The sequence below is a fragment of the Mobula birostris genome, chromosome 14 (genome assembly GCF_030028105.1).
Source record: "Mobula birostris isolate sMobBir1 chromosome 14, sMobBir1.hap1, whole genome shotgun sequence".
Classification (NCBI taxonomy): domain Eukaryota; kingdom Metazoa; phylum Chordata; class Chondrichthyes; order Myliobatiformes; family Myliobatidae; genus Mobula; species Mobula birostris.
The window spans coordinates 8,144,562-8,170,169 of record NC_092383.1 but is presented as its reverse complement, the minus strand read 5'-3'; the positions used below and the strand labels follow the sequence as shown (position 1 = coordinate 8,170,169).

Here is a 25,608-nt window from a genome sequence, read left to right as displayed (position 1 = left end):
TGCAGAATAGGCTGTGGTCGCCATCAAAGCACAATTGAAGTAGGTTTTCCCAATTACAATAATAACCAATACAACCAGCATAATGCAAATAGTGTCTATTAATCCAACAATCATGCCAATTCATGCTATGTTGTAGCAGAACTACCTGCAGATTACTTAATAGGAGCACGAGTTGAGAACCTGCAGAGCGCCTCATCCTTGGGCCGAAGGTTATAGAAATACATTAAGTAAAATAGGCAGCAATATCCTCTGTAACTTCCTTGCTGATTCCACCAGCACTTCACTTCTTGCATCATCTAAAGAAGGGATTGCCAGCCTGGGGTCCACAGAGCCCTTGGTTAATGATAGGGGTCCATGGTAAAAATAAGGTTGGAAACCCCTGATTTGCCAAGATTTCAATTGGCATCAATTTCATTTCTCATGTGCTTGTTGTACCCCACTCATACAGATCACTTTTCAAAGGCACGGCCATTTCAAGCTCATTTTAAACCACTCCAATATCAGAACATTCCACATACATTTAATTCACAGCTCCTGCAGACAGAGATTTAAGAGATAATTCAATGTTCAAGATGATCATCTCCAAAGCTGGCAAGGGCTAGGGTTGATTGAACATGTTAAAAGCTGAATGACCACCTCCCATTTTTTCTATTACAAACTGGATTTTGTTCTGCAAAGCCACACAGGACAAAACCACACAATCACCATCTTTGAAAGCAAATGCTGATCTTTGTTTTCAGTATACATTACAGCTTTATTTAAACAAAACAGTCACATTTTACAAGAATCAAGAATGAATTATTTCATTACATTATTCCCCGGCTTTTTCCAAAAAATACCAGTAGTGTGGGGATTCAGGACATAAAAGGTGTGTCTAAAAATCCAGTAATAAACCTAATTTTGCAACTAATTTAAAATTTTTAGGAAATATTAAATCCCCAGCTTGGGAATTGTGGGTGAACAAATTACACAAGGTTATACATCCTGAGGAATTATAGTGCAAAGTGCCATGGCATTTCAACTTAATACATACAGAAATTATGCACCCACTGGCATTTCGATGGTCATTGACTTTCATCATTAAAAACTTTAGGGTCATTTCTTGCACGGACCACGTCAAGAGAAGGGCCCATGACCACAAGGCTGTGATTTGATCGGACCTTCAGTGTTTATATTCTTTTTTAAATGCTGCCTTACAAAAGCTCAACTATGGCAAATCAGCAAATCAAATATCAAGAGTTTAATAGCAGTAAGGTTAACCAGGACCTGTATTTTCATCCTCCTACCATTATTGTTCCCATTGTTAAGGCATTTAGTGGTAATGCTGAGTTTAGCACTGAATAATTTAGCACACTGCTTTGAAGGGCTTTGAAAACATATAACGACTACAATTACATGCTCCTTCTGTGTTGGTTACGAACTGCCGAAGGAATGACATTTAAGGAGGGCGTTTCATAGATGCACAATGAACCAATGTCAGGCCCACAAAAGTGGCTTTAATTGAATATAACAATATCTCGCGCAAGTCAGCACTGTTCAGTTTGCCACTTTATTTGAAAATTTTTTAAATTCGTAAAAATAATTTACACTGAATGAAATGAAAATTAGCAGTATTAATCATTTGACTGTGTAATCAAACCACACCTCACCCCATCACTACTCGCCTTGGCAGTTTAATTAATTTAGGGCTTTTGAGTTTGAGTATACTACTGAAGTCTTGGATAACAGCATCTTATAACAACATTGTTCACAACCAGCAGCTTCATGCCCTGGGATACCCCTGAATTAGGCTTATCCATACCGAGGAAGCACAATTGAGTTGGGAAGTCATTAGATATGTGGCTGGTGAAGTGTAGGTAGGATTCTATGAGGAAATATTGCCATAGGTGTCTGTGGGAAGAGTGCCCGTGCACCTTGCGTGCATATACTAAACAGTCTCTGTACAGTACAGTCAACAGGCACAAAAAGACCAGTTCAGTAGGGCCTATTGATATCAATTAACCCAGCCAAGAACACCCAAGTAAAAGGAAACAGTCCTTCAAGTTGCGTAACTGACGATAGCAATATGAATACGCAACTCCTGCCAAATGCAGGTTCATGGTCTGTGACAATGACAATTTTAATCACTGTAAGCAGCTCAAAAGATATTAGGTAAAAGCATCAACATTAAAGCATAGGTCTTTCTGCCCACTGTATTTGGCAGCAAACCCAGTAACTTTCTTGATGACAGTGCTATAATGGGGTTTAACTGGACTACAGCAGAACTAATGAAAGATCATTTTAGATAACTGATGTCCAATTTCAAAAAGATGAGTTCACTTTTATAAACTGGGAAATTCACAACTCTCTGACTCAGCTCTCCTTTTATTCAGGATTAGGTACAAAGCTGCTTTTAAATGAAAAGCTTAAAAATGTCCAAGGAGCTCTTTAAATGGGAAGGAGAGAATCCAATAATAAGAGATTGTGACAGGTTCGGTGAGCAGAAGCTCAGTAGTTGAGTTGCTCTACAAGCATCCAGCGACACACAAGTACTAATTCCACCACCAGAACTGAAGAATGTAAATTCAAGTAATTAAATAAATCCAGTACTTAAAAAACACCTGGCAGCAGTGACAGTGACTATGAAACTGCTAGACGGTCATAAAGGGCATCTGATTCACCAGTAGACTTCAGGGACGTAAATCTGCCATTCTTATCCTGTCTGGCCTATACCTAGGCTGCAGACTCATGAACACAATTTACTGTTAATTGTCTCCTCAGTACAAGGTCCAATCAGGAATAAATGTCAGCCTTATCAGCAATATCAAAATCCATACCTCATGAATGAATTTACTGGAAAAGCTTAAAAACCACAAATCAAAGTAAAATAAGCATGATTAATAGTCCAAATTGGAAAGTATCTGACATCTTGAAATCTTATCTGAAAACGAACAATTTTGATCCAGTCAATATCAAGAGAACATAAATTCCTTTTCCCACCAACAACTCAGTTCCATCATTGCTTGATTAAAAACTTTTCCCCCATGTTTTAATCATTTCTGAAATCCCAAGAACAACCTGCAAACAGCCCCATACCTGTGGACCTGTGTCCCACGTTTGCCATAAAGTCATCACTATTGGTGCCTGAAGTGAATTAAATGGCTCTGACACAAGTGTGGCAAAAATTCAAATGTAGTTCATTGGCCATAAAGCACTTGACGACATCCAAAAAGGATGCGCCGTGGTAGCATCCTTTGCAAATCTCCTTTTGTTCTAAGTTAAAAGGAACATTCAAGTAATAAAAAGTAAAGCATTTCAAATTTAACAGCCATTCATTTCAATCCAGGTAGTTTTGTTTTTAATGCCAGAAGCCAAGGCATTAAGCTCTTTTTGTACATATTATTTTCAAAAATTATCAAGATTATTTTGATTGATATGTTCTCACAAGCAACTGAGGAAAGTGAAGTAGCACGAGGTGCACTTCTGAATAACTGTAGCTTTTTCTCTCAAAGTGAGAAGCAGCAAGAATCAAACACACTGATGACCTGAATTGTCTAGATTACAAACACTCTATAGATGTGGGAGAGTTGATAAAAGTATTGCCTTCAACAACTACAGCAAAACATGATTTTAATCCACTGGCATTGTGGTAAGGGGCTTTGCTGTTTCCCCTAAAACCTTCCCACCTTATACAAAAGATGTAAAGTCACCAAGTGTGCCAAGAGATCTAGACATAGACTACAGAACGCGTGCAATGTGGAACCAATATGCCTCAAGCCACAACTCGGACACATTACACTGAATGCTGAAGTGCTCCAACTGTCGGTTCGCCTGTGTGAAAGAGATTCTCAACCTCCCTCGGCCCTATGGTTCTTCGTGAGCTGTGGGCCTTTCACATCTGTGAAACAATAGGAATTTACAGTCAATAGTGAGACATTCTAGACATCCTAAATATGACATTCTGCTAAACCTGGAGAACAGGTGCCCAAAATATGGTTCTCCTTCTAAGAATGGCACAGTTCCAACAGCCTTCCATCAGCCAAGTGATCATACTTCATGGATGCTACAGTGTGCAATTGCAAGCTATTCTTCACAGCCCAGCACCCAATATCACCTCAACAGCACTGAATTTACAGGCTCTCAGATGAGGGGATCACTATTTTTTTTTACAAAGAACTGGAATTAAAACTAAGACTTTTTATACTTTGCTCCAGTGACCTACTAGCTGTACCAGAAAGGCAATGGGTAACACATTTGAAAATTTTAAGATCAATATTTACAAATTACTTCTATCAATTTTCTTTTAAAGCCAGTTATGCAGCAGCAGCGCTGTTTAATGTAGGAGATGAATTGTTTAAAGATTTAAAAAATTGAGTGTCATGGGAATAGATACAAGAGTAAGTGCCTGAGGAGGATTGTCCACATTACACTGAAAGACAGGACATGTCTGAGAGCAACACACACAAAACACTGGAGGAACTCAGCAGGCCAGGCAGCATCTATGGAAAAGAGCACACAGTCGACTTTTGGGGCCAATACCCTTATCAGGACTGAAAAGGAAGAGAAATCAGATTAAGAAGGTGGGGGGAGGGGAGGAAGAAGTACAAGGTGGTAGGTGATAGGTGAAACCAGGACAGAGGAATGGGGTGAAGTAAAGAGCTAGAAGGTCGATTGGTGAAAGAGATAAAGGGCTGGAGAAGGGGGAATCTGACAGGAGAGGACAGAAGGCCATAGAAGAAAGGGAAGGGGGTGGAGCACCAGAGGGAGGTGATGGGAAGGTAGGAAGATAAGGTGAGAGAGGAAAATAGGAATAAGGAATGGTGAAAGGAGGGGGGCAGTTACTGGAAGTTCAAGAAATTGATATTCATGCCATCAGGTTAGAGGCTACCCAGACAGAATATAAGGTGTTGCTCCTCCAATCTGAGCGTGGCCTCATCACGACAGTAGAGGAGGCCATGGACTGACATGTTGGAATGGGAAGTAGAATTGAAATGGGTGACATGTCTACTCTTGCTCCTCTTCTAGTATTTTCTTCTGCTTCCACAGAATCAAGTTCAATGATCAAATATATTCAAGAAAACATGGGCTTAAAACATTCCCTCAATTGTTAAGCAAAGTATCCATGCATGATTTGATTTCATTGTCCTTAAACAAAAATATGTTGAGAAAAGATAGACTGAAGTATCAACAACAGGAACACAAGACCTTGGGTTAAACCTAATTAGTTAATACTGTACTTGCAGCAGTTCAGTCTTCCATTTCAGAGCTTAATTTAACTTAGGGTCAATCTTATACATGTACTACAAATACACTTGAAATCGAAACTCTGAAGTGAAAGCAGGTGTCTGTCAAAGTCACAGCAGAAACCACAGCAGTATGGAATCAGGTTTTTAAAGAAGATTTAAAAAACCTCTATTACAGACATTTATGGTTCCAAAATTGACTGTTCATCAAAAAATAATTTTTAAAAAGGAGTAAGGAAAAACATTAACAAACAACCCTATTGATTTGTTTAACTACTCCCACTGCTTTGCCTGATTCCACTTTCATGTTGGAATACTGTCAAAGCAACTGTATATTAGGATTTATACGGTTCTCATCACATGAGAGCTCATAAAGGGTGAAACCAACTGCAAGGTGAAACAGGGACCTCCTGCTGAAACAGCATTTCAGACGTGTCGTGAGAACATGGAGTATGTTACTTAACAGGCATATACTAACCAAAGTAAAATCACAAGGTCTTCAACAAAACCAAATGAACCAATCTACCACAATCACATCAGAAGGAAAATTATAAAAGTTAAAAACTTCAATTCCTCTCATTTCCCAGCCAGTTTTAAATACACTCTGCAATTCAGAACTTTGCTTGATGTTAGAAATTAAGATGAAACCAGTAATCTTAAGAATCTCCACTTAAGTTATTCTTTAAGATCCAGGGAATGAAATAATACAGTAAACTCTCTCACAACTGAGTATGGATCAGTTTTAGATCTTTGCTCCTTTAATCAATCCATTGCCCCATCCTCTCCCAAAATTTTATACCCCTCCATAGTGCCAAAATGAATCTTCTCACCCAAGACTAATCCACCTTCACGTACAAGCTTAGCCTGAGTGACATGATACTTGGCTATGCAGGGCAGGACAACCTGATCCTCATGTGACCTTAACCTCTGTACTTCCAAGTAAAGGGGCCCTGACTGGTCTCAGATCAACACCAACAGGATCATTCACCCATTAACTAGCAAACGTGAGCCATTTCGCCTTGAAATGAACCCACATCGCAACTGTACAATATTAACATGATGGATAGTGGTGGTTAGAAGTAGTTTGAAAGATTTTGGCACACCTTCCCATTTTGTTAGAACAGCTAGGATTGCCGCAGCATTGATTCTTTAAAGATTCTATTAAGTAAGTTTCAAAAACCAGCAGGGTAGCAAGAAGGAAGACTTCCCCTCAGTGCCTGGTCACAGCCACTCTCACCACAATAAGGGGCTAGATTTGCTGATTGATTTAAAGTCCTTGGTTCTGGTAACTAGAAAAGTTTACACCTTGCACAGAAACAAAATGAAGTAACCAAGGAGTGCTTTACCTTACAAGAAAGGTGAAGCCAGATCATGCATATGCATCAACTGCACTGCAGCAGACGTGCTCAGGGTAGCACCTGAGCCACGCTGTGGGATCTTCAAGGGTAGTAGTGCAATCACTCGAGTTCACTGACATTCTCCAAAAACATTGTACAAATTTCACATTTTGCTGTTAACATTCTAACAATAAAAATTTCAAAGTCATTTGCCACCCAGCATGGGCAAGTGAGGGATAAAACAAAGTCCTCAATGGTGCAGCTTATGGAAGATAATGTCACATCACATCTGCAGCGAAGGCAGAGGAGGGTCCCCAGTCAACTTGTGTTCCATGCCACTGGACCCTGACCCAATCCCTCAAGGACAATGCGGCGGCTGCCCATGCATCAGCCTCCCCATGTTAAGCAAAGTCACACACAGGCGTTCTCCATTAAGGGAACAATAGATAACATGCTCAGGAGAACATTATACTCAACTCAAGTGATCGCACTGCTACTGCTAAACCAAATCAGATTTCCTGCTTTCCTATCCACTGTGAAACCAGCTACACAAGGCAGGGCAGTGGTCATCAAAAAATCAATCAACTATCTTATCACAAAACTTGTTAACAATAGTTCAGACTGGTACTTTCTTTATCCTTGGGCAATAATAGTATAGGGGAAGAAGAAAAAGAGATTGCAATTCAAATTACTTCCCGTTTGTAGGCCAACATGTGTGATCTGCTCCTGCTTCTCATATCTTAATGTTGTTGGAAGACACAAGGTTTGATCTGAACCTTAAACAAAAAGATCGATTTTTATAACTTACACAAGTTTAAAATTTTAGTTTGTGGGCACTTTGCATCATTCGAGCCTATTTGATGAAAGCGCCGAGGAAGCACCATAGACAATCTGAACGGTTGTGGGCTGGGTTCAGAGAGACGACGGGATAAGACAAAACAGCTACGTAATCAGCAGATCAATCCCATAAACTAATGTGTTAGGGCCATACCTAGTACCAGTCTGGTAAAGAATCATCTTAAAAATCAATGTAATTCTACAAATTCTTCCAATGATTGAGGGATCTGACTTTTGTAACTGATGTTGTGAAGTCTCACTGCTCGGGCAGCCAGGCACTTCAGGCTCATCTTCATCTGAGTCTTGAGGAGGATTTCAGACACGCCAGTTGTGCTCTTGTCTAGTGGGGTCTTCTTCTGCTTGTTGGTCATGTCCGCATGGGCTCCAGCCTCCACCAGGCTGATGATGATGGCGTGGAGGGTGAGGAAGTCGCTGATGGGCCGGTTGTACTGCACGATGATGTGGAGCGGCCCGTTGCCATCCTTGTCCACAGCATTCATGTCAGCGCCGCAGTCCAGCAGTAGCTTGGTGACCTGAGCGCTGGGGAAGCTGCACACATCGCTGGTGTGGAAGTCGTCGACCGGCGTGCTGGAGTTCACTGCCAGGTGCAACAGGCTGGAGCCGTGCCGGGTCCGTGGGTCCAGGTGAACCAGTCTGTAGATCTGCTTGTTGATGCGTGCCCGTTCCTCCTCATTGCACTGCGTTTTGGTGGAGATACACACCAGATACAGGAAGGTAAATATGTTCGATTCACAGTTGTCCATGGCCGTCTGCACGTCCATGTCAGACGGGTTTTTGATTCGTGCCAGGCCCCTCTCTATCTCCAGCACACTGCATTTCAGGACATTCTCAATGTCCCGAGGCTTCACGGGCTCGTTCAGGTGTATCATCTGTGAGAAGACCTGCGCAAAGCGCAGCAGGTCTTTGTGGGTGTTGCGATTGCCTTTCTGCCTCAGGTGCAGGGCATGAAGCCACAGCTTGATACACTGCTCAAACTCCATGCTGTCTGCATACACTGCCCCTCTATAGATGATAGGGTGCGAAACGTCAATGTTGTCGGAGCCCAGGATCCGCTCACGTACGATCAGCCCTTCCATGTGAAGGGCGTCCCTGTCCTGCCGGATGGCCTCTAGCTCCTGTGGGGTCCTGCACTCTGCGCGCCCGCCGTAGGCCTCAATGGAAGGGAGGGTAACCTTCTCAAGTGGGTTGTCAGGGTCGCGGTGCCTCTCCAGCATAGCCAGGTACAGGTAATGATAGGTCTTCTCAATGTCGTAGTTCTCGCGGTCATTAGCGAAGGAAGCACCCAGCAACTCCAGGGCTTCGATGCGGCTCTCGCGGTCGCAGTCCACGTGGGAGAGCAGCAGCTCCACCACGTCCGCCTTGCAGCTCTCAGCGGCCACCTTCAGTGGAGTCATGCCGTGGCCATTCATCACCATGGTAGCCCGCCACTTCACCAGCTCCCTGACGATCTCCAGATGGCCTGCTTCAGCTGCAAAGTGTAGCGCAGTGGCCCCACATTGTGCCTTGGCGTTGGGATCAGCGTGCTGCTCCAACAGGTACCTGTGCAAATAGATAACAAGCCCTTAGGAACAAATACTTTGCAGGGAACATGAACAAATGGAAACAGAAGCCACCAATAAACATAGTAGTTGTAAAAAAGATACCAAAAATCACTGAACATATTTACAAGGGCAGATAGCTTATCAAGAATCAAAGATCAAATATCAACTTTATTCACTATATACATGTATTGGGAATTAGGACTTACCTGAAATGTAATCCCTCTTGTTATGGGCACCTCCTGCTAAGGAGTAACGTTTCCCCCTGCCTATCCTATTTATTCCCCTCAATTTTGTATACCTCAATCAGATCAGCCCTCAGGTCTCTCCATAGCAAGGAAACAAAACATCGCAGCCCATCCAATCACTCCTCACAGCTGAAATTCTCCACCCCAAGCAACAATTTGGTGAATTTCCTCTACAGGCCCAACAATGCAATCACATACCTCTTTTAACGTTCAAAGAAAATTTATTATCAAACTACATGTCACCATATACAACCCCAAGATTCATTTTCTGTGGTCATACACAGTGAATCCAAACAACACAATAGAATCAATGAAAGACTGCAACCAACAGGATGGATAACCAATGTGCAAACTGTGAAAATACAAAGGAGAAAAAAAAATAAACAAACAATAAATGTCAAGAACTTGAGATGAAGAGCCCTTGAAGGTGAGAACAGTTTAGTGATGGAGCAAGCGAAGCTTAGTGATGGGGCAAGCGAAGTTCAGTGACGTTATCTCCACTGGTTCAAGAGTCTGATGACTGAGGGGTAATAACTAGTCCTGAACCTGGTGGTGTGGGTCCTGTGGTTCCTGTACTACCTTCCTGATGGCAGCAGAGAGAAGACGGTATGGCCTGGTGGGTGGTGGCCCTTGATGATGAATGTTGCATTCTAGAGACAACATTCTGTGTAGATGTGCTCAATGGTGGGGACGGCTTCACCCAATATGGAGGATACACATCCACTACCCTTGCGTAGGATTCTCCTGCTGTCTACCTGGACATAGTTAATGAATATCAGTTGGATCAGCATGCAAGTGAAAAAGAAAAATGAGCAAAGCTATTAAAGAGAATATTTTCACTCTTCAATTCATATTGTTGCCCGCAACTAAAATGGGCATGTCCTTTGTAAAGCTTTCTACGGTTAAAGTGATACGAAAACCATCAATCTGGCCCCATAATGTGAACATTGATAATCAGTAAAAGGCAATGATGGGTTGTCATACACAATTCAACATTTGTGGAAAGAGGGAAAAATAGGGGAAGCATGCCTGGTTTATACTCTTTATTGGATAAACCTGTACACCTGCTTGTAAATGCAAATATCTATTCAGCGAATCATGTGATAACAACTCAATGCATAAAAGCATGCAGATAAGGTCAAGAGGTTCAGTTGTTGTTCAGACCAAATATCCAAATAGGGAAAAGATGTGATCTAAGTAACCTTGACTGTGAAATGATCATTAGAGCTAGATGGGATGGCTTGCGTATCTCAGAGACTGATGACCTCCTGGGATTTTCATGCACAACGGTCTCTAGAGTTTAAAGAGAATGGTTTGCAAAACAAAAAAAATCCAGTGTAGCCGAAAATGTCTTGTAAATGAGAGAGGTCAGAGAAGAATAACTAAACTGCTTCAAGCTGACAGTAACTCAAATAACCATGTGTTACAACAGTGATGTGCAGAAAAGCATCTCTGAATGCACAGTCCAACAAACCATGAAGTGCAACACACATCAAAGTTGCTGGTGAACGCAGCAGGCCAGGCAGCATCTCTAGGAAGAGGTACAGTTGACGTTTCGGGCCGAGACCCTTTGTCAGGACTAACTGAAAGAAGAGATAGTAAGGGATTTGAAAGTGGGAGGGGGAGGGGGAGATCCAAAATGATAGGAGAAGACAGGAGGGGGAGGGATGAAGCCAAGAGCTGCAAAGTTGATTGGCAAAAGGGATATGAGAGGATCATGGGACGGAAGGCCTAGGGAGAAAGAAAGGGGGGGGGGGGGAATCCCAGAGGGACAGAGGGAGAAAAAGAGAGAGAGAAAGAAATATATATATAAATAACGGATGGGGTACGAAGGAACCATGAAGTGGATGGGATACAGCAGCAGATGGCCACAAACATACACTCAGTGGCCACTTTATTAGGTACAGGAGGTATATAATAAAGAGGCCACTGTGTGTATACTGCAATGGCACTAAACATTTAATTGTCTCCCCCTATTCTTCACATCAGTGTTTTGTTGCTATAGCTACTGTTCCCAAGATTAATCCCACTGCTTTAATTTAACCAAATGATCCAATAATGCACAAATTAATGTCATCCAATAGCAAACCTTGACATGGTGTGGCACTAATTTCAGTACAAATTGCTTTATATACACTTTCATTTTCACAAGTGCATAATAACCCATATCCACTATTCAGTAATACTAACAATAAATATTTGCTCTCAAGGTTAATATCCATGTACAGTCTGAATAGGATTATTGAAAACACACAATGACAACTCAAACAGTACTCAGGTGACACACTAATGAGGGTATCTTTTACCCTTTCATTCACTAATTAGAATTTCAATTAAAACCCAGATTAGTTACATGTGGTTAATGTTTTGAGCTACATAGATGGCATTTTAACAGTCAGTTGAACTGATTACATATTGGTTAACTCCTAATCCATACTATTCTAATTGATTCAGCAAAATCAAATACATCCTCAAAGATCCGATAGAACCACGATTATATAAAGACAGTCCACTGGCTTGGGGTCAACTGACTCAGAGTTTTTACATTCTACTCTGACCATTCTGTTCAGGAACATTTATCACCTGTCAACCATCAGGTTCCTGAACTGGCGTGGATAACTACACTCATCCCACCACTGAACTGATTCCACAACCTACGGACTCACTTTCAAAAACTTTACAACACGTTCTCAGTAGTATTCATTTGTTTATTATTCCTATTATTTTGTTTTTCATTTTGTATGTGCAAAATTTATTGTCTTTTGCACCATACAAGATCCATGATACACATTTTAGAAAGCCACCATTTTGCTTAAATAGTGGACTGCCAACCACTTAGTTATTGAAACCTATCAAATGTTGAAAGGCCTTGATAGAGTGGATATGGAGATGATGGTTCCTATCATGAAGGAGTCTAAGACCAGAGGACATAGCTTCATAGAAACATAGAAAATAGGTGCAGGAGTAGGCCATTCGGCCCTTCGAGCCTGCACCGCCATTTATTATGATCATGGCTGATCATCCAACTCAGAACCCTGCACCAGCCTTCCCTCCATACCCCCTGATCCCCGTAGCCACAAGGGCCATATCTAACTCCCTCTTAAGTATAGTCAATGAACCGGCCTCAACTGTTTCCTGTGGCAGAGAATTCCACAGATTCACCACTCTCCGTGTGAAGAAGTTTTTCCTAATCTCAGTCCTAAAAGGCTTCCCCTTTATCCTCAAACTGTGACCCCTCGTTCTGGACTTGCTCAACATCGGGAACAATCTTCCTGCATCTAGCCTGTCCAATCCCTTTAGGATTTTATACGTTTCAATCAGATCCCCCCTCAATCTTCTAAATTCCAACGAGTACAAGCCTAGTTCATCCAGTCTTTCTTCATATGAAAGTCCTGCCATCCCAGGAATCAATCTGGTGAACCTTCTTTGTACTCCCTCTATGACAAGGATGTCTTTCCTCAGATTAGGGGACCAAAATTGCACACAATACTCCAGGTGGGTCTCACTAAGGCCTTGTACAACTGCAGTAGTACCTCCCTGCTCCTGTACTCGAATCCTCTCGCTATAAATGCCAGCATGCCATTCGCCTTTTTCACCGCCTGCTGTACCTGCATGCCCACTTTCAATGGCTGGTATATAATGACACCCAGGTCTCGTTGCACCTCCCCTTTTCCTAATCGGCCACCATTCAGATAATAATCTGTTTTCCTATTTTTGCCACCAAAGTGGATAACTTCACATTTATCCACATTAAATTGCATCTGCCATGAATTTGCCCACTCACCCAACCTATCCAAGTCACCCTGCATCCTCTTAGCATCCTCCTCACAGCTAACACTGCCACCCAGCTTCGTGTCATCCGCAAACTTGGAGATGCTGCATTTAATTCCCTCATCCAAGTCATTAATATATATTGTAAACAACTGGGGTCCCAGCACTGAGCCTTGCGGTACCCCACTAGTCACTGCCTGCCATTCTGAAAAGGTCCCGTTTATTCCCACTCTTTGCTTCCTGTCTGCTAACCAATTCTCTATCCACATCAATACCTTACCCCCAATACCGTGTGCTTTAAGTTTGCACACTAATCTCCTGTGTGGGACCTTGTCAAAAGCCTTCTGAAAATCCAAATATACCACATCCACTGGTTCTCCCCTATCCACTCTACTAGTTACATCCTCAAAAATTCTATGAGATTCGTCAGACATGATCTTCCTTTCACAAATCCATGCTGACTTTGTCTGATGATTTCACCGCTTTCCAAATGTGCTGTTATCACATCTTTGATAACTGACTCCAGCAGTTTCCCCACCACCGACGTTAGGCTAACCGGTCTATAATTCCCCGGTTTCTCTCCCTCCTTTTTTAAAAAGTGGGGTTACATTAGCCACCCTCCAATCCTCAGGAACTAGTCCAGAATCTAACCAGTTTTGAAAAATTATCACTAATGCATCTATTATTTCTTGGGCTACTTCCTTAAGCACCCTGGGATGCAGACCATCTGGCCCTGGGGATTTATCTGCCTTTAATCCCTTCAATTTACCTAACACCACTTCCCTACTAACATGTATTTCGCTCAGTTCCTCCATCTCACTGGACCCTCTGTCCCCTACTATTTCTGGAAGATTATTTATGTCCTCCTTAGTGAAGACAGAACCAAAGTAATTATTCAATTGGTCTGCCATGTCCTTGCTCCCCATAATCAATTCACCTGTTTCTGTCTGTAGGGGACCTACATTTGTCTTTACCAGTCTTTTCCTTTTTACATATCTATAAAAGCTTTTACAGTCAGTTTTTATGTTCCCTGCCAGTTTTCTCTCATAATCTTTTTTCCCCTTCCTAATTAAGCCCTTTGTCCTCCTCTGCTGAACTCTGAATTTCTCCCAGTCCTCAGGTGAGCCACTTTTTCTGGCTAATTTGTATGCTTCTGCTTTGGAATTGATACTATCCCTAATTTCTCTTATCAGCCATGGGTGCATTACCTTCCTTGATTTATTCTTTTGCCAAACTGGGATGAACAATTGTTGTAGTTCATCCATGCAATCTTTAAATGCTTGCCATTGCATATCCACCATCAATCCTTTAAGTGTCATTTGCCAGTCTATCTTAGCTAATTCACGTCTCATACCTTCAAAGTTACGCCTCTTTAAATTCAGAATAGAGGGATGCCCATTTAAAACATAGATGAGGAGAAATTTCTTTAGCCAAAGGATGGTGAATGTGAGAAATTCATTGCCACAGGCAGCTGTGGAGGCCGTCACTGGGTATATTTAAGGCAGAGGCTGATAGATTCTTAATTAATCAGGGCATGAAGGGATACGGAGAGAAGGCAGTAGATTGGAACTGAGAGGGAAATGGATCAGCCATGATGAAATGACAGGACAGACTCAATGAGCTAAATGACCTAATTCTTATGGTCTTATCTGCAATGGTGTAACATTGAAGTATTGCAGGGCTCCAAGGCAGATCTACGCAGCTCAAGCCAAGTTATATATCCGGTTCCAATTGAGCTAGCGATAAAAAAAATTAAAAATAATTGAATTCAGAGCAGGTCACTTCCACACTTCAAAATTCAAAGTAAATTTATTATCAAAGTATATATATGTCACCATATACCACCCTGAGATTCAATTTCCTTCTGGCATTCACAATAAATACAATAGAATCAATGAGAATCTGTACACAAGGACAAACAGCCAATGTGCAAAAGACAACAAAATGAGCAAATACAATCAATCAATCAATCAATCAATCAATAAATAAACAAACAAACAAACAAACAAACAAACAAACAAAGGTTGTAAAGTTCTTGAGCCTGTAAGTTGTGGAATCAGTTCAGTGTTGAGGTGAGTGAAGTTATCCACGCTGATTCAGAAGTCTGATGGTAGAAGTATAATAACTGCTTGTAAACCTGGTAGTGTGGGACTAAACACTAAAAGCACTAGTCACACTTTAATAAATACTGTTTCCTGCCTGCAATGCTGTATGGGATGGGTGCATACTGCATGCCCAGAATTTAATTCTCTGAACAAGAGCATTTACAGTAGATGAGAAAAAGATTAAGACCTCAGATTTAAGTCGGGTTTTAACTTTAATACCGAGCAGATCACTCCAGGAACGTGCCTGCCAATCCAGAAAACACAGTAAATCAATGAAAAGGGGTAGAGAAACAAAATTTAAACAAACTGTGTTATGGTGGGGGTTGCAGAGAAGCGAGAGAAATGAGGAGTAATTGCAGAGTGTTCCTTGCCCTAAGTAAAATATTGTTTAAAATGGTTCAAATTGCATTGAGACACAGCGGGAAACCAATTCAACATAGATGTCCAAGATTAAACTTCTCCTTACAGCAGCCTTCACAATCACTGCATTCCTGATGTTACTGAGGAAAGTATGGGTCTCAGGGTCAATTGTTTCAACCGTCTTCCCTCAGATCAACTGCAGGCAACAATTTGAAATATAATTCTGCAGTATATTTTAATTAAAATTTATATGACTCTTTTAAATTAATCCAAAGCTCCGAGTACATATAAAATCAACTATTCACTATCCTCACCAAAAGCTCTGCCGTCTCTGTCCTAACTTCAAGTTTCAGTCTCCCAGCAAACCTCCTCTGGTCTCAAAACCACATTTGTTACTCTGATGTGCTGCATCTGCCCCTATCCGGAATAACCTCCAACTTTCTTTGCTCCGCCACTGGCGGCATTCAGCAGCCATGGCCCCGAGCTCTGCATTATCTTCATCTTGTAAACTGTTCCTGCCTCAGTACACTACCTAAGGCTTGCATTCCTGACACATTATGCTCTACTTATTATATACAGTTGCAAGAAGAAGTTTATGAACCCTTTGCAATTACCTGGTTTTCTGCATTAATTATTCATAAAATGTGGTCTGATCTACAGCACAATAATAGACAAACACAATCTGCCTGAACTAATAACACACAAACAATTGTACTTCTTGTCAATACTGAGTACACCATTTAAACAATCACAGTCTAGGTTCAAAAACATATGTGAACCTGAGGTAATGCCTTCTAAAAAGCTATTTGGAGTCAGGTGTTCCAATTAATGAGATGAGATTGGAGGGTGGGTGTGCCCTATTAAAAAGACACATAAACTCAAGTTACTGACAGAGCCTGCTCTTCTCAAGAAAGAACTATTTATGTGCATCATGCCTCGATCAAACCAACGTTCACAGGACCTTAGAAGAATTGTAGGGATGCATGAAACTGGAAAAGGCTACAAAAGCAGTTCTAAAGACCTGAGTGTTGAGTCCACAGCAAGAGAAATTGTCCACAAATGGAGGAAATTCAGTTGCTACCCTCCCTAGGGAGTGGGGGTCCTGCAAAGATCACACCAAAAGCACAACATGCAATGCTGAAGAAGGTGAAAAAGAACCCAGGGTAACAGCAAAAGACTGGCAGAGATCTCTAGAACTTGCTAAGGTCTCTATTCATGTATCCACAATAAGAAAAATACTGAACAAGAATCGTGTTCACGGAAGGACACCACTGCTCTCCAAAACAAATATTGCTGCACATCTCAAGTTTGCAAAAGACCACCTGGATGTTCCACAACACATCTAGGACAATGTTCTCTGGATAGATGAGATAAGAGTTAAACTTTTTGGCAGAAATGCACACTGCTGTTTGGAGAAAAAAGAGCACTGCACACCAACATCAAAACCGCATCCCAACTGTGAAGCATGTCGGAAGGAACATCATGGTTTGGGGCTGCTTTGCTGCCTCAGAGTCTGGACAGATGGCAATCATTGAGGGAACAATGAATTCAAAATTGTATCAAGACATTTTAGAAAATGGCAGGGCAGCAGTCTGTCACCTTAAGCTTGATAGAAGTTGGATGATGCAACAAGACAATAATGCAAACACAAGTAAATCAACAACAGAATGAAAAGAAGTAAATTTGTGTTTTGGAATGGCCAAATCAGAGTCCAGACCTTAACCCAATTGAGATGCTATGGCATTACCTGAAGAGAGATATTCATGAAAGGTATCCCAGAAATATTGGTTAACTGAAACAGTTTTGTATGGAGGAATGGTCTAAAATTCCTCCAGGCCATTGTGCAAGTCTGATTAGCAGCTACAGGAAACATTCGGTGGAGGTTATTGCTCCTAAAGGAGGTTCTACTAGTTATTAAATACAAGGGTTCATATTACTTTTCCAGCCTGGACCATGAATGATTAAACAATCTGTTCAATAAAGACATGAAAAGTACAATTGGTAGTGTGTTATTAGTTTAGGCATATTTAACTTAAATGAAAATTAAACCACATTTTATGAATAATTCATACAGAAAACCAGGTAATTGCAAAGGGTTCACAAACTTTTTCTTGCAACTGTAGCTCAGGATTAAATTCTTGCCCTCTGTGCTTCTTTGAAGTGCTTTACTGAGTTGAATGGCATCAAGATGGTACCGGATAAATAAATGCAAGTTCTTGCAAATGTTATTATTATACTAGAGCAACTAAATTACCAAATATCAGTGGCTCCAACAACTATTATTTGGCAACTGTCTCTCAAGTACAAAGTAAATTTATTATCACTATACCTCTCACACTGAAGTCACTTTCTTAAAGGCATTTTTTCAGGGGAAGAGATGGACATTACATAATATCTTGTAAATGGCAGGAAACGCGATGCTGTTCTCTGGTTTATCCTCTCATGCTGAATATTTTGGGCAGTGGGGGTGTAAACGTAAATTTCTTGGATCAAATAACGACAGTACAAAAAGATCGGTACTTATCTTTTCACCCGCTTATTTCTTCGAGCTCAGCCGGCAAGTGAACTTGGACCCGACAGCAGGGACAGAAACATCCTCATCTCCCCGGCAGTTCAACAAGTTCACTGCCTGATGTTAGAATTGTTAGAAGTTATCAGGCCGCCAATACATAAGAACAATCAGTTTGATAAGCATTCCAGCCAAGTCAATAGACTATTGATACATAAGAACAATCAGTTTGATAGACACTCCAGTCACCTTAATTAAAGAAAGGAATGTCCTACCTGGTTTGTTGGAGCCACACTTAATTACAAAGATAAGAACATCCATCAAATTTATGCTTTAATTAAGAAAGGAATGTTCTGTCTAATTTTCATCAGGTACTGCCTTTTGTCAAAATCAAAAGGCGTGAAAAGCCCAGAGACATCTTATGTGGATCTGAGTGAACTCTAACCCTTATTTTGCTCCAAAGAAAGCAGCTGCGAGACATTATTCAAACACACTGCAGTCACCTACAAAATACACAGACATAGTCGGTACTTAACCCATTGTTTACAGGAATCTGAGAATCCCCCATTCCCTTAAACTTTATCAGGGGAGAGTGCACAGGTGATCATGGCACTGGTTAGAGGATAATTTCTGGGCAGAACATTATTCATGGGACATGGAAATTCTCCTAAAGCTATGTGATTGTTTGTGTTCCACTGAAGAAGCTGGCAAAGGCAGGGTTCAGTATCCTCCAAAAGAAAACATCATCTCCAACAATTCAGCATCCCAAAAGTAGTTACACTCTGGCCTAAATTACCCTGGAGAGGGGTGTGAATCTCCAGAGCCCCAACTTGGAAGCCAGAGAGCTGCATCTCTACCATGTACAAACAAGATAGCAGCAGCTATGTTGGAAACTAAACTGATATGCATTCAACAATGGGAGTAATTCAATTCTCGCTTAGCCAGAAAATTGAGTGGACTGGTTATCTGTTCAGCAATTGATACCCTGTTACATTCGATGGACATCACACAATGCATTGTAAGTGCCAGGAAACACAATGCTGTTCTTAATAAGGGTTGAAGATTTGCTGGAACAGAATCCCAACAATAGAAAACAAGGTTAATCCAGGCAAAGTGTCTCATTTATTTTATAATATACTTTACATTTTTAATTTACAGCATGACTATTTGATTCACAAGTGTGTACTATTAGAATATTAGTGTCTGTAGTAGGTAAGGCAGGGCAGTGCCTCCGTATTTGAATTCCCTGCAGTAACATCACTCTTGCTTGACAGATAGTGAGCAGGGGCCATCCTAACAGATCTTTCCAAAGCCTCGATGTTATCCTGAGACAGCCAGGGTGGACATTAATCCATCATCTAGCTCCTTTCAGAATGACTGTTCACTGAAGTTCAGCCCACACTGGACTCTGATCTACAGGATGTTCCCGGGGATACACACCGAGACAAGCACCAACTGCACCTGAACGATTAGGAACACTTTGCACCGGGATCTGCCAGAAACCTGCTAGTCTCTTCAGTCCAAGGAGCTGTCCACCACCAGCAAATGTTGCACATAGGCACCACATGCCAAGACGGCAACAATGAAACTTGCAAATACCGCCACCACTACTATGGTGAAAGGATCACTGCTTACGGCTCTCCCACTATTGCACAATACCACGCAAACACCAGGAAATCTGCGGATGCTGGAATTTCAAGCAACACACATAAAAGTTGCCAGTGATAAGCACATAAAGACCCCACCTGGAGTTCAAGGCTGGAGTCGCAGTTTAAGCACATAAGGACTCGGCCTGGAGTTCAAGGCTAAGCAAATAAAGACCCGGCCTGGAGTTCAAGGCACATTACCAACTAGAATGTGTGTAAAATCCTCTCATTACTCACAGAATGTGTGTGTATAAGATGATGAGAGGCATTGAACGTGTGGATAGTCAGAGGCTTTTTCCCAGGGCTGGAATGGCTAGCACTAGAGGGCACAGTTTCAAGGTGCTTGGAAGTAGGTACAGAGGAGATGTCAGGGGTAAGTTGTTTTTTTACGCAGAGGGTGGTGAGTGCGTGGAATAGGCTGCCAGCGACCGTGGTGGAGGTGGATACAATAGGGTCTTTTCAGAGGCTCCTGGGCAGGTACATGGAACTCAGAAAAATAGAGGGCCTAGGTAATTTCTAAGGTAAGGACATGTTCGGTACAGCTTTGTGGGCCGAAGGGCCTGTATTGTGCTGTAGGCTTTCTATGTTTCTATGCAGAATATCTGAGAAAGAAAAACTGAACTTGTGCTAACAAGGAGCGCAGGTGCCTGGAATGCGCTGCCTAGGGTGATGGTAGAGGCAGATACATTAGGGACTTTTAAGAGAGATTAAGATAAGCACATGAATGTCAGGAAAGTGGAAGGATATGGACATTGTGTAGGCAGAAGAGATTAGTTTAACTGGCCATTTAGTTACTAATGGAACTGGTTCTGCAAAGCATTGTGAACCGAAGGGCTTGTTCACGTGCTGTACTGTTGTATGTTCTATAGGGTCAATCTTGTAAGCAAAGAAAACAAATTGACTTTTACTGCAAATGGCAGCTCAGGAATGTCCTGTGTTAAATATTTGCAAACGTTTAACAATATAGTGTAGATTTTGAAAAAAATATGCATAGCACCAGCACCATGCAGATTCTACGAATACAACATAATTTATATAAACAAAATAAATATTTTAGTCAGTGTTGATTTAACCTTCCACCAAACAAACAGCACCTCTAGCAATTCAGCGCTCCCTTGGTATTGTGCTGAAGCATCATCTCAAATTCTGTACCACAGGAGAGGGATTTAAACATATAACCTTCCGAGTCCAAACTAACAAGGTGCTGCACGGAACCCTCTAGCAACGTAATTCTTTAACAGAAACAGTAGGATTCCATATATAAAACTAATTAGTGAAATATTAATCACACAAAGATCAATTTATGAACAACAAATTCACCCCACCTAGTGCAAAACCTCCCAAGCTAAATGCTCTGCAGAGTATGGTCCCACTCTTGGTAATCCAGAATCTTTTCTTTGCATGAAAAAATGGTTAAATTATACAGTCACCCAAAATAAGCAACAATTAAAACACCTTCCCTGCACTTGCCAAGAAGAAAAGGAACCAGCAACTCCTTCAGCTTAACAGCTGTTGTATTAAAAGCAGACTATCTTAATAGACTAGATTCAAGAAGCCAAGACGGGACGTAGTTCCCCCTAGAGCAAAGTTGGTTATGAGGAGATTGAAGAGGTGTTCAAATTGCCGGGAGGAGCAATTTCCACAGGCAGGGTATTTAGTAACCAGCGAACACACGTTTAAAGTTGAAAAAAGAACTGAATGGGAGGTGAGGTGGGGTGAGGTGGGGTGGGGGGTAACAATGCTTTGGATAGAACATAAAACATAGAACTTTACAGCACAGTACAGGTTCTTCAGCCCTTAATAATATTGTATCAACCTATCCCTACTGCAAAGCTCTCCATGATGCACCTAAGAGTTTCTTAAATGCCCTAATGAATCTGCAGGGAGTTCCACACAACCACCACTCTGTGTAAATAAAAAAGACCTACAGTACCTCTGACATCACCCCCCCTATACTTTCATCTGCCAACCATCTTAACATTATGCCCCCTCATACAAGACATTTCCAACCTGGGGGATAAAGTCTCTGGCTGTCCAGTCGATTGACTTCTCTTATTATCTTGTACAGATAGACACTACAGCACAGAAACAGGCACTGAGTCTGTGCTCAACTATTGATCTGTCCAGTACCATCTACCTGCACCTGGGCCATAGCCTACCATACCCTTCCCATCCAAGTACCTATCCAAATTTCTCTTAAATATTGAAATCGAGCTCTCATCCACCACTTCTGCTGGCAGCTCATTCCACACTCAGCACCCTTTGAGTGAAGTTCTTCCCCCTCATACTCCCCTGAAACATTTCACCTTTCATCCTTAACCCTCTAGTTCTAGTCTCACCCAACCTCAGTAGAAAATGCCTGCTTGCATTTACCCTATCTATACCCCTCATTTTATATACCTCCATCAAATCTCCTTTCATTCTCCTACACTTCAGGGAATAAAGGGCTAACCTATTCAACCTTTCCCGAAAACTCAGGTCCTCATGTCCCAGCAACACCCTTGTAAATTTTCTCTGTACTCTTTCGATCTTATTAATATCGTTCCTGTAGGTAGGCGACCAGAACTGCACACAATACTCCAAATTAAGCCCCAACAACGTCTTATACAACTTCAGCATAACATCCCACCTTCTGTACTCAATACATTGATTTATGAAGGCCAATATGTCAAAAGCTTTCTTTACCATCCTGTCTACCTGTGATGCCACTTTCAACAAATTATGTACCTGTATTTCCAGATCCCTTGGTTCTACAGCACTCAGCACCCTACCTTCACTTTGTATGACCTACCCTGCTGGTCCTACTGAAGTGCAAAACCTTGCACTTGTCTGCATTAATCTATATCTGCCATTTTTCAGCCTATTTTTCCAGCTGATGCAGATCCTTCCTCAAGCCCTGATAGTCTTCCACACTATCCACTATGCTTTATAATTTTATATTTATTGTCATCAAACAATTGATACTAGAGTGTACAATCATCACAGCGATATTTGATTCTGCTCTTCATGCTCCCTGGAGTACAAATTTTAAAAATTTAAATTATAAATCATAAATAGAAAATAGAAAAGGGAAAGTAAGGTAGTGCAAAAAAACCGAGAGGCAGGTCCGGATATTTGGAGGGTACGGCCCAGATCCGGGTCAGGATCCGTTCAGCAGTCTTATCACAGTTGGAAAAAAGCTGTTCCCAAATCTGGCCATACGAGTCTTCAAGCTCCTGAGCCTTCTCCCGGAGGGAAGAGGGATGAAAAGTGTGTTAGCTGGGTGGGTCGTGTCCTTGATTATCCTGGCAACACTGCTCTGACTGCGTGCGGTGTAGAGTGAGTCCAAGGATGGAAGATCCTTACACTCCTGATCTTGGTGTCATCCGCAAATTTGCTGCTCCAGTTCACCACATCAACTGAAGAGCAGAGTGGATCATGGGAGAAAGGAAAGGAAGGATGGGCACGAACAGGAAGTGATAGGCAGGTGAGAAGGAATTCAGCAACCAATCTCACAGTGTACCAAGTCCAATGCCTGTAGTTCTGATGTTAATTCTCCAAAATTAAAGCTAAACCTCAAAAGATTTTGGGGTTCCCACATACTGTTCCAGCTATCTAAGCAACTTCAGCCCTATATTCTGCCATGAGCTAATCAAGCCCCCAGGCTTGTGCTAGTACCACTTCCTGAGCTGCTTCCAACTACTCCCTTCAGACAGACCCTCCTACTTCATCGGCCCTCCTACTTACTCCAGGCCCTCCTCCTTAAACCTGCTCTACTTTTCCGTATTCCAGCTTCTGAACCAATCCTGGTTCTGTCCACTCTTACCACCTCCGTCCAGGTCCCTTACTCTCCTGCGATCATAATCGAAACTATAAAAATATTCCTATCATCCCCGAGACACGTCAGAGCGCTCTACAGCAGGGAAACAGGGCCTTTAGCCCAATTCACCCATGCCAACCAAGTTGCTTAACTGAATTAATCCCATTTGCCAGCATCTGGCCCATATTCTTCTAAACCAGCAGCTCTCAACCTGCGATCCACAGACCCATTGCTTAATGGTATTGGTTCATGGCATAAAACAGGTTCTAAACTTTTCTCATCATGTACCTACCTAAATATCCTTTAAAAGCTGTAACTGTACCCAGCTCTACTGCTTTCTCTGGCAGCTTGTTCCACCTAACTACTACCTCCAATGTGGAAAATCTTGCCTGTCAGGCCTCCTTTAAATCTTTTTTTTCCCCCACCTTAAATCTACACCCTGAGCTTTAGGTTCCAGTACCCCAGACGAAAGAAATCTCCTTATCTATACCCCTGATGTGTTGGCGCATGGCCAAGTGATTAAGGCGTTCGTCTAGTGATCTGAAGGTCGCTAGTTTGAGCCTTGTTTTGTCCTTGCGCAAGGCAATTAACCACACATTGCTCTGCGATGACACCGGTGTCAAGCTGTATGGGTCCTAATGCCCTTCCCTTGGACAACATCGGTGGCGTGGAGAGGGGAGACTTGCAGCATGGGCAACTGCTGGTCTTCCATACAACCTTGCCCAGGCCTGCGCCGTGGAAACCTTCCAAGGCGCAAATCCATGATCTCACGAGACTAATGGGTGCCTATATAAAATACCCCCAAGGACTTTATACATCTCAATAAAGTCATCAACCTAACTGAAAATTAATGTCATTATTAATTCCCAATTCCAACCCCACCCTCACTGCCAAATAACGACCTGCCTGAAATCTTACACCCATTCAAAACCAATCACCCCAGGCTCCTCTCAAAACTCTGCCACATTTTTGTATACTGGCCATCTCCCTTCCCAGTGCTGAAGCAGGATCTTGAACCGAAGTGCCACCAATTTTTTCTCTCTCACACAGATGCTGCTCAACCCACTGAGTTCCTCCAGCAGGTTACAACACTCAAAACTGGAGGAACTGAGTGGGTGAGGCAGCATCAATGGAGGGAGATGGACAGTCAACATTTCGAAACAAGACCCCTCAACTCCATTCCTGTGTCTCCATTTTATTACTCGCCTGCAAATCCTTTTCTCACGCACCGATGACTTGGTGTTGAAACCAACCCCGACCATGGGTGAAGCTGCCCCCTCCATCCCACCCTCCACGCTTTGACCCGGGGCTGAAGCCCTCACTTCCTGCTCCGAATTCTCCTCCTCCAACCCCGCACCGTTTTAACACAAGGTTAAAGTCCTCCTCTCATACTTTGACCCGGGATTAAAGCCCTCCCTTTTGGTCCAGGGTTAAAGCTCTCTCCCGCCATTTGACCCGGTTTTGAAACCCTCCCCTCTATTGACCCAGGGTTGAAGTCCTTCCCTTGGACTCGGAGCCTATATTCCAGAAACACACGCCGGCACCCACCTCACCACTTCGGTGTGGCCCTTGTAAGCGGCGATCATCAGGCAGGTGTTGTCGTACTTGTTGGCGATGCGGATATCGGCGCGGTTCTCCACCAGGAAGCGCACGATGTCGAGGCGCCCGTCGAAGCAGGCGGCGCGCAGCGGCGTGGAGTTGGTGGCCGTAGTGTGGTTGACGTTGGCGCCGCCCGCCACCAGCAGCCGCACCACGTCGATGTGGCCGGCGCCCGCCGCGCACCACAGCGCCGTGGCGCCGTCGATCACGTAGCCGTCGAAGCGCACGGTTCCCGTCTGCTCGGTCTCCACCCGGTAGTGCTCGAGCAGCAGTCGCACCACCTTGGCATGGCCATTGCGGGCGGCGGCGATGAGCGGAGTGGCCCGCTGGCCCCCGCCGCCGCCACCACCGCCGCTGCCGCCGGGCCCACCACCGGGCCCCGGGCTCAGCTGCGCCAGTAGCCGGCGGCACTCGGCCTCCGAGCGGTTCAGCAGCAGCGCAGCCAGCGTCAACACCCGGCCCTCGCTCGCCGCCTTGTACACGTAGGCGGCCAGCGACTCCATCAGCCGCCCGACCCGCCGCTGCCTGCCATCCCCGATTCGGTTTGAAGCCCGGTCCGTCCGCCCGCTCACGGCGGTGTCCCTCCTTTCTCCTTCCGTATCTCCAATGCGTGCAG

The 25,608-nt window shown here is 42.9% G+C and overlaps 2 protein-coding genes across 5 annotated transcripts in view; one reads left to right on the top strand and one right to left on the bottom strand.

Annotated features, from left to right (window-relative positions):
- Positions 1 to 729: 729 nt before the first annotated feature.
- Positions 730 to 25,608, bottom strand: fem1b (fem-1 homolog b). Of its 3 annotated transcripts, none has more exons than XR_011889046.1 (3): positions 24,942 to 25,608; positions 7,368 to 8,956; positions 730 to 3,877 (listed from the first exon to the last, which is right to left on the bottom strand). XR_011889046.1 is itself a non-coding variant. In XM_072278056.1 (3 exons), exons 1-2 carry the CDS (start codon positions 25,493 to 25,495, stop codon positions 7,585 to 7,587), a joined length of 1,926 nt encoding a protein of 641 aa, XP_072134157.1. In that variant the 5' UTR covers positions 25,496 to 25,608; the 3' UTR covers positions 730 to 3,877; positions 7,551 to 7,584. The 3 variants fall into 3 exon arrangements, 2 of the variants coding, with proteins under 2 accessions (XP_072134157.1, XP_072134156.1); XM_072278056.1 differs by having other exon boundaries at positions 7,551 to 8,956; XM_072278055.1 differs by having other exon boundaries at positions 7,629 to 8,956.
- The window catches only part of LOC140209684 (ceroid-lipofuscinosis neuronal protein 6 homolog), a 50,214-nt gene continuing 49,440 nt past the window's right edge, over positions 24,835 to 25,608 (top strand). The window contains exon 1 of one of the 2 annotated variants that reach the window (XM_072278058.1): positions 24,835 to 24,982. The gene's annotated coding sequence lies outside the window, so the exon portion shown is untranslated. The remainder of the gene's footprint in view (positions 24,983 to 25,608) is intronic. The other variant, XM_072278057.1, reaches the window with a different exon arrangement.

Bases quoted from the DNA above. Each gene is read 5' to 3' on its own strand.
- fem1b (XM_072278055.1), bottom strand. From the start codon at position 25,495: ATGGAGTCGCTGGCCGCCTACGTGTACAAGGCGGCGAGCGAGGGCCGG. The intron at 8,957-24,941 runs GTGGGTGCCGGC...CTATTTGCACAG, and splicing joins GGCCACACCGAAGTGGTGAG to GTACCTGTTGGAGCAGCACG. The intron at 3,878-7,628 runs GTCAGATCCCTC...ATTGTTTCACAG, and splicing joins TCACAACATCAGTTACAAAA to ATGTGAAAGGCCCACAGCTC.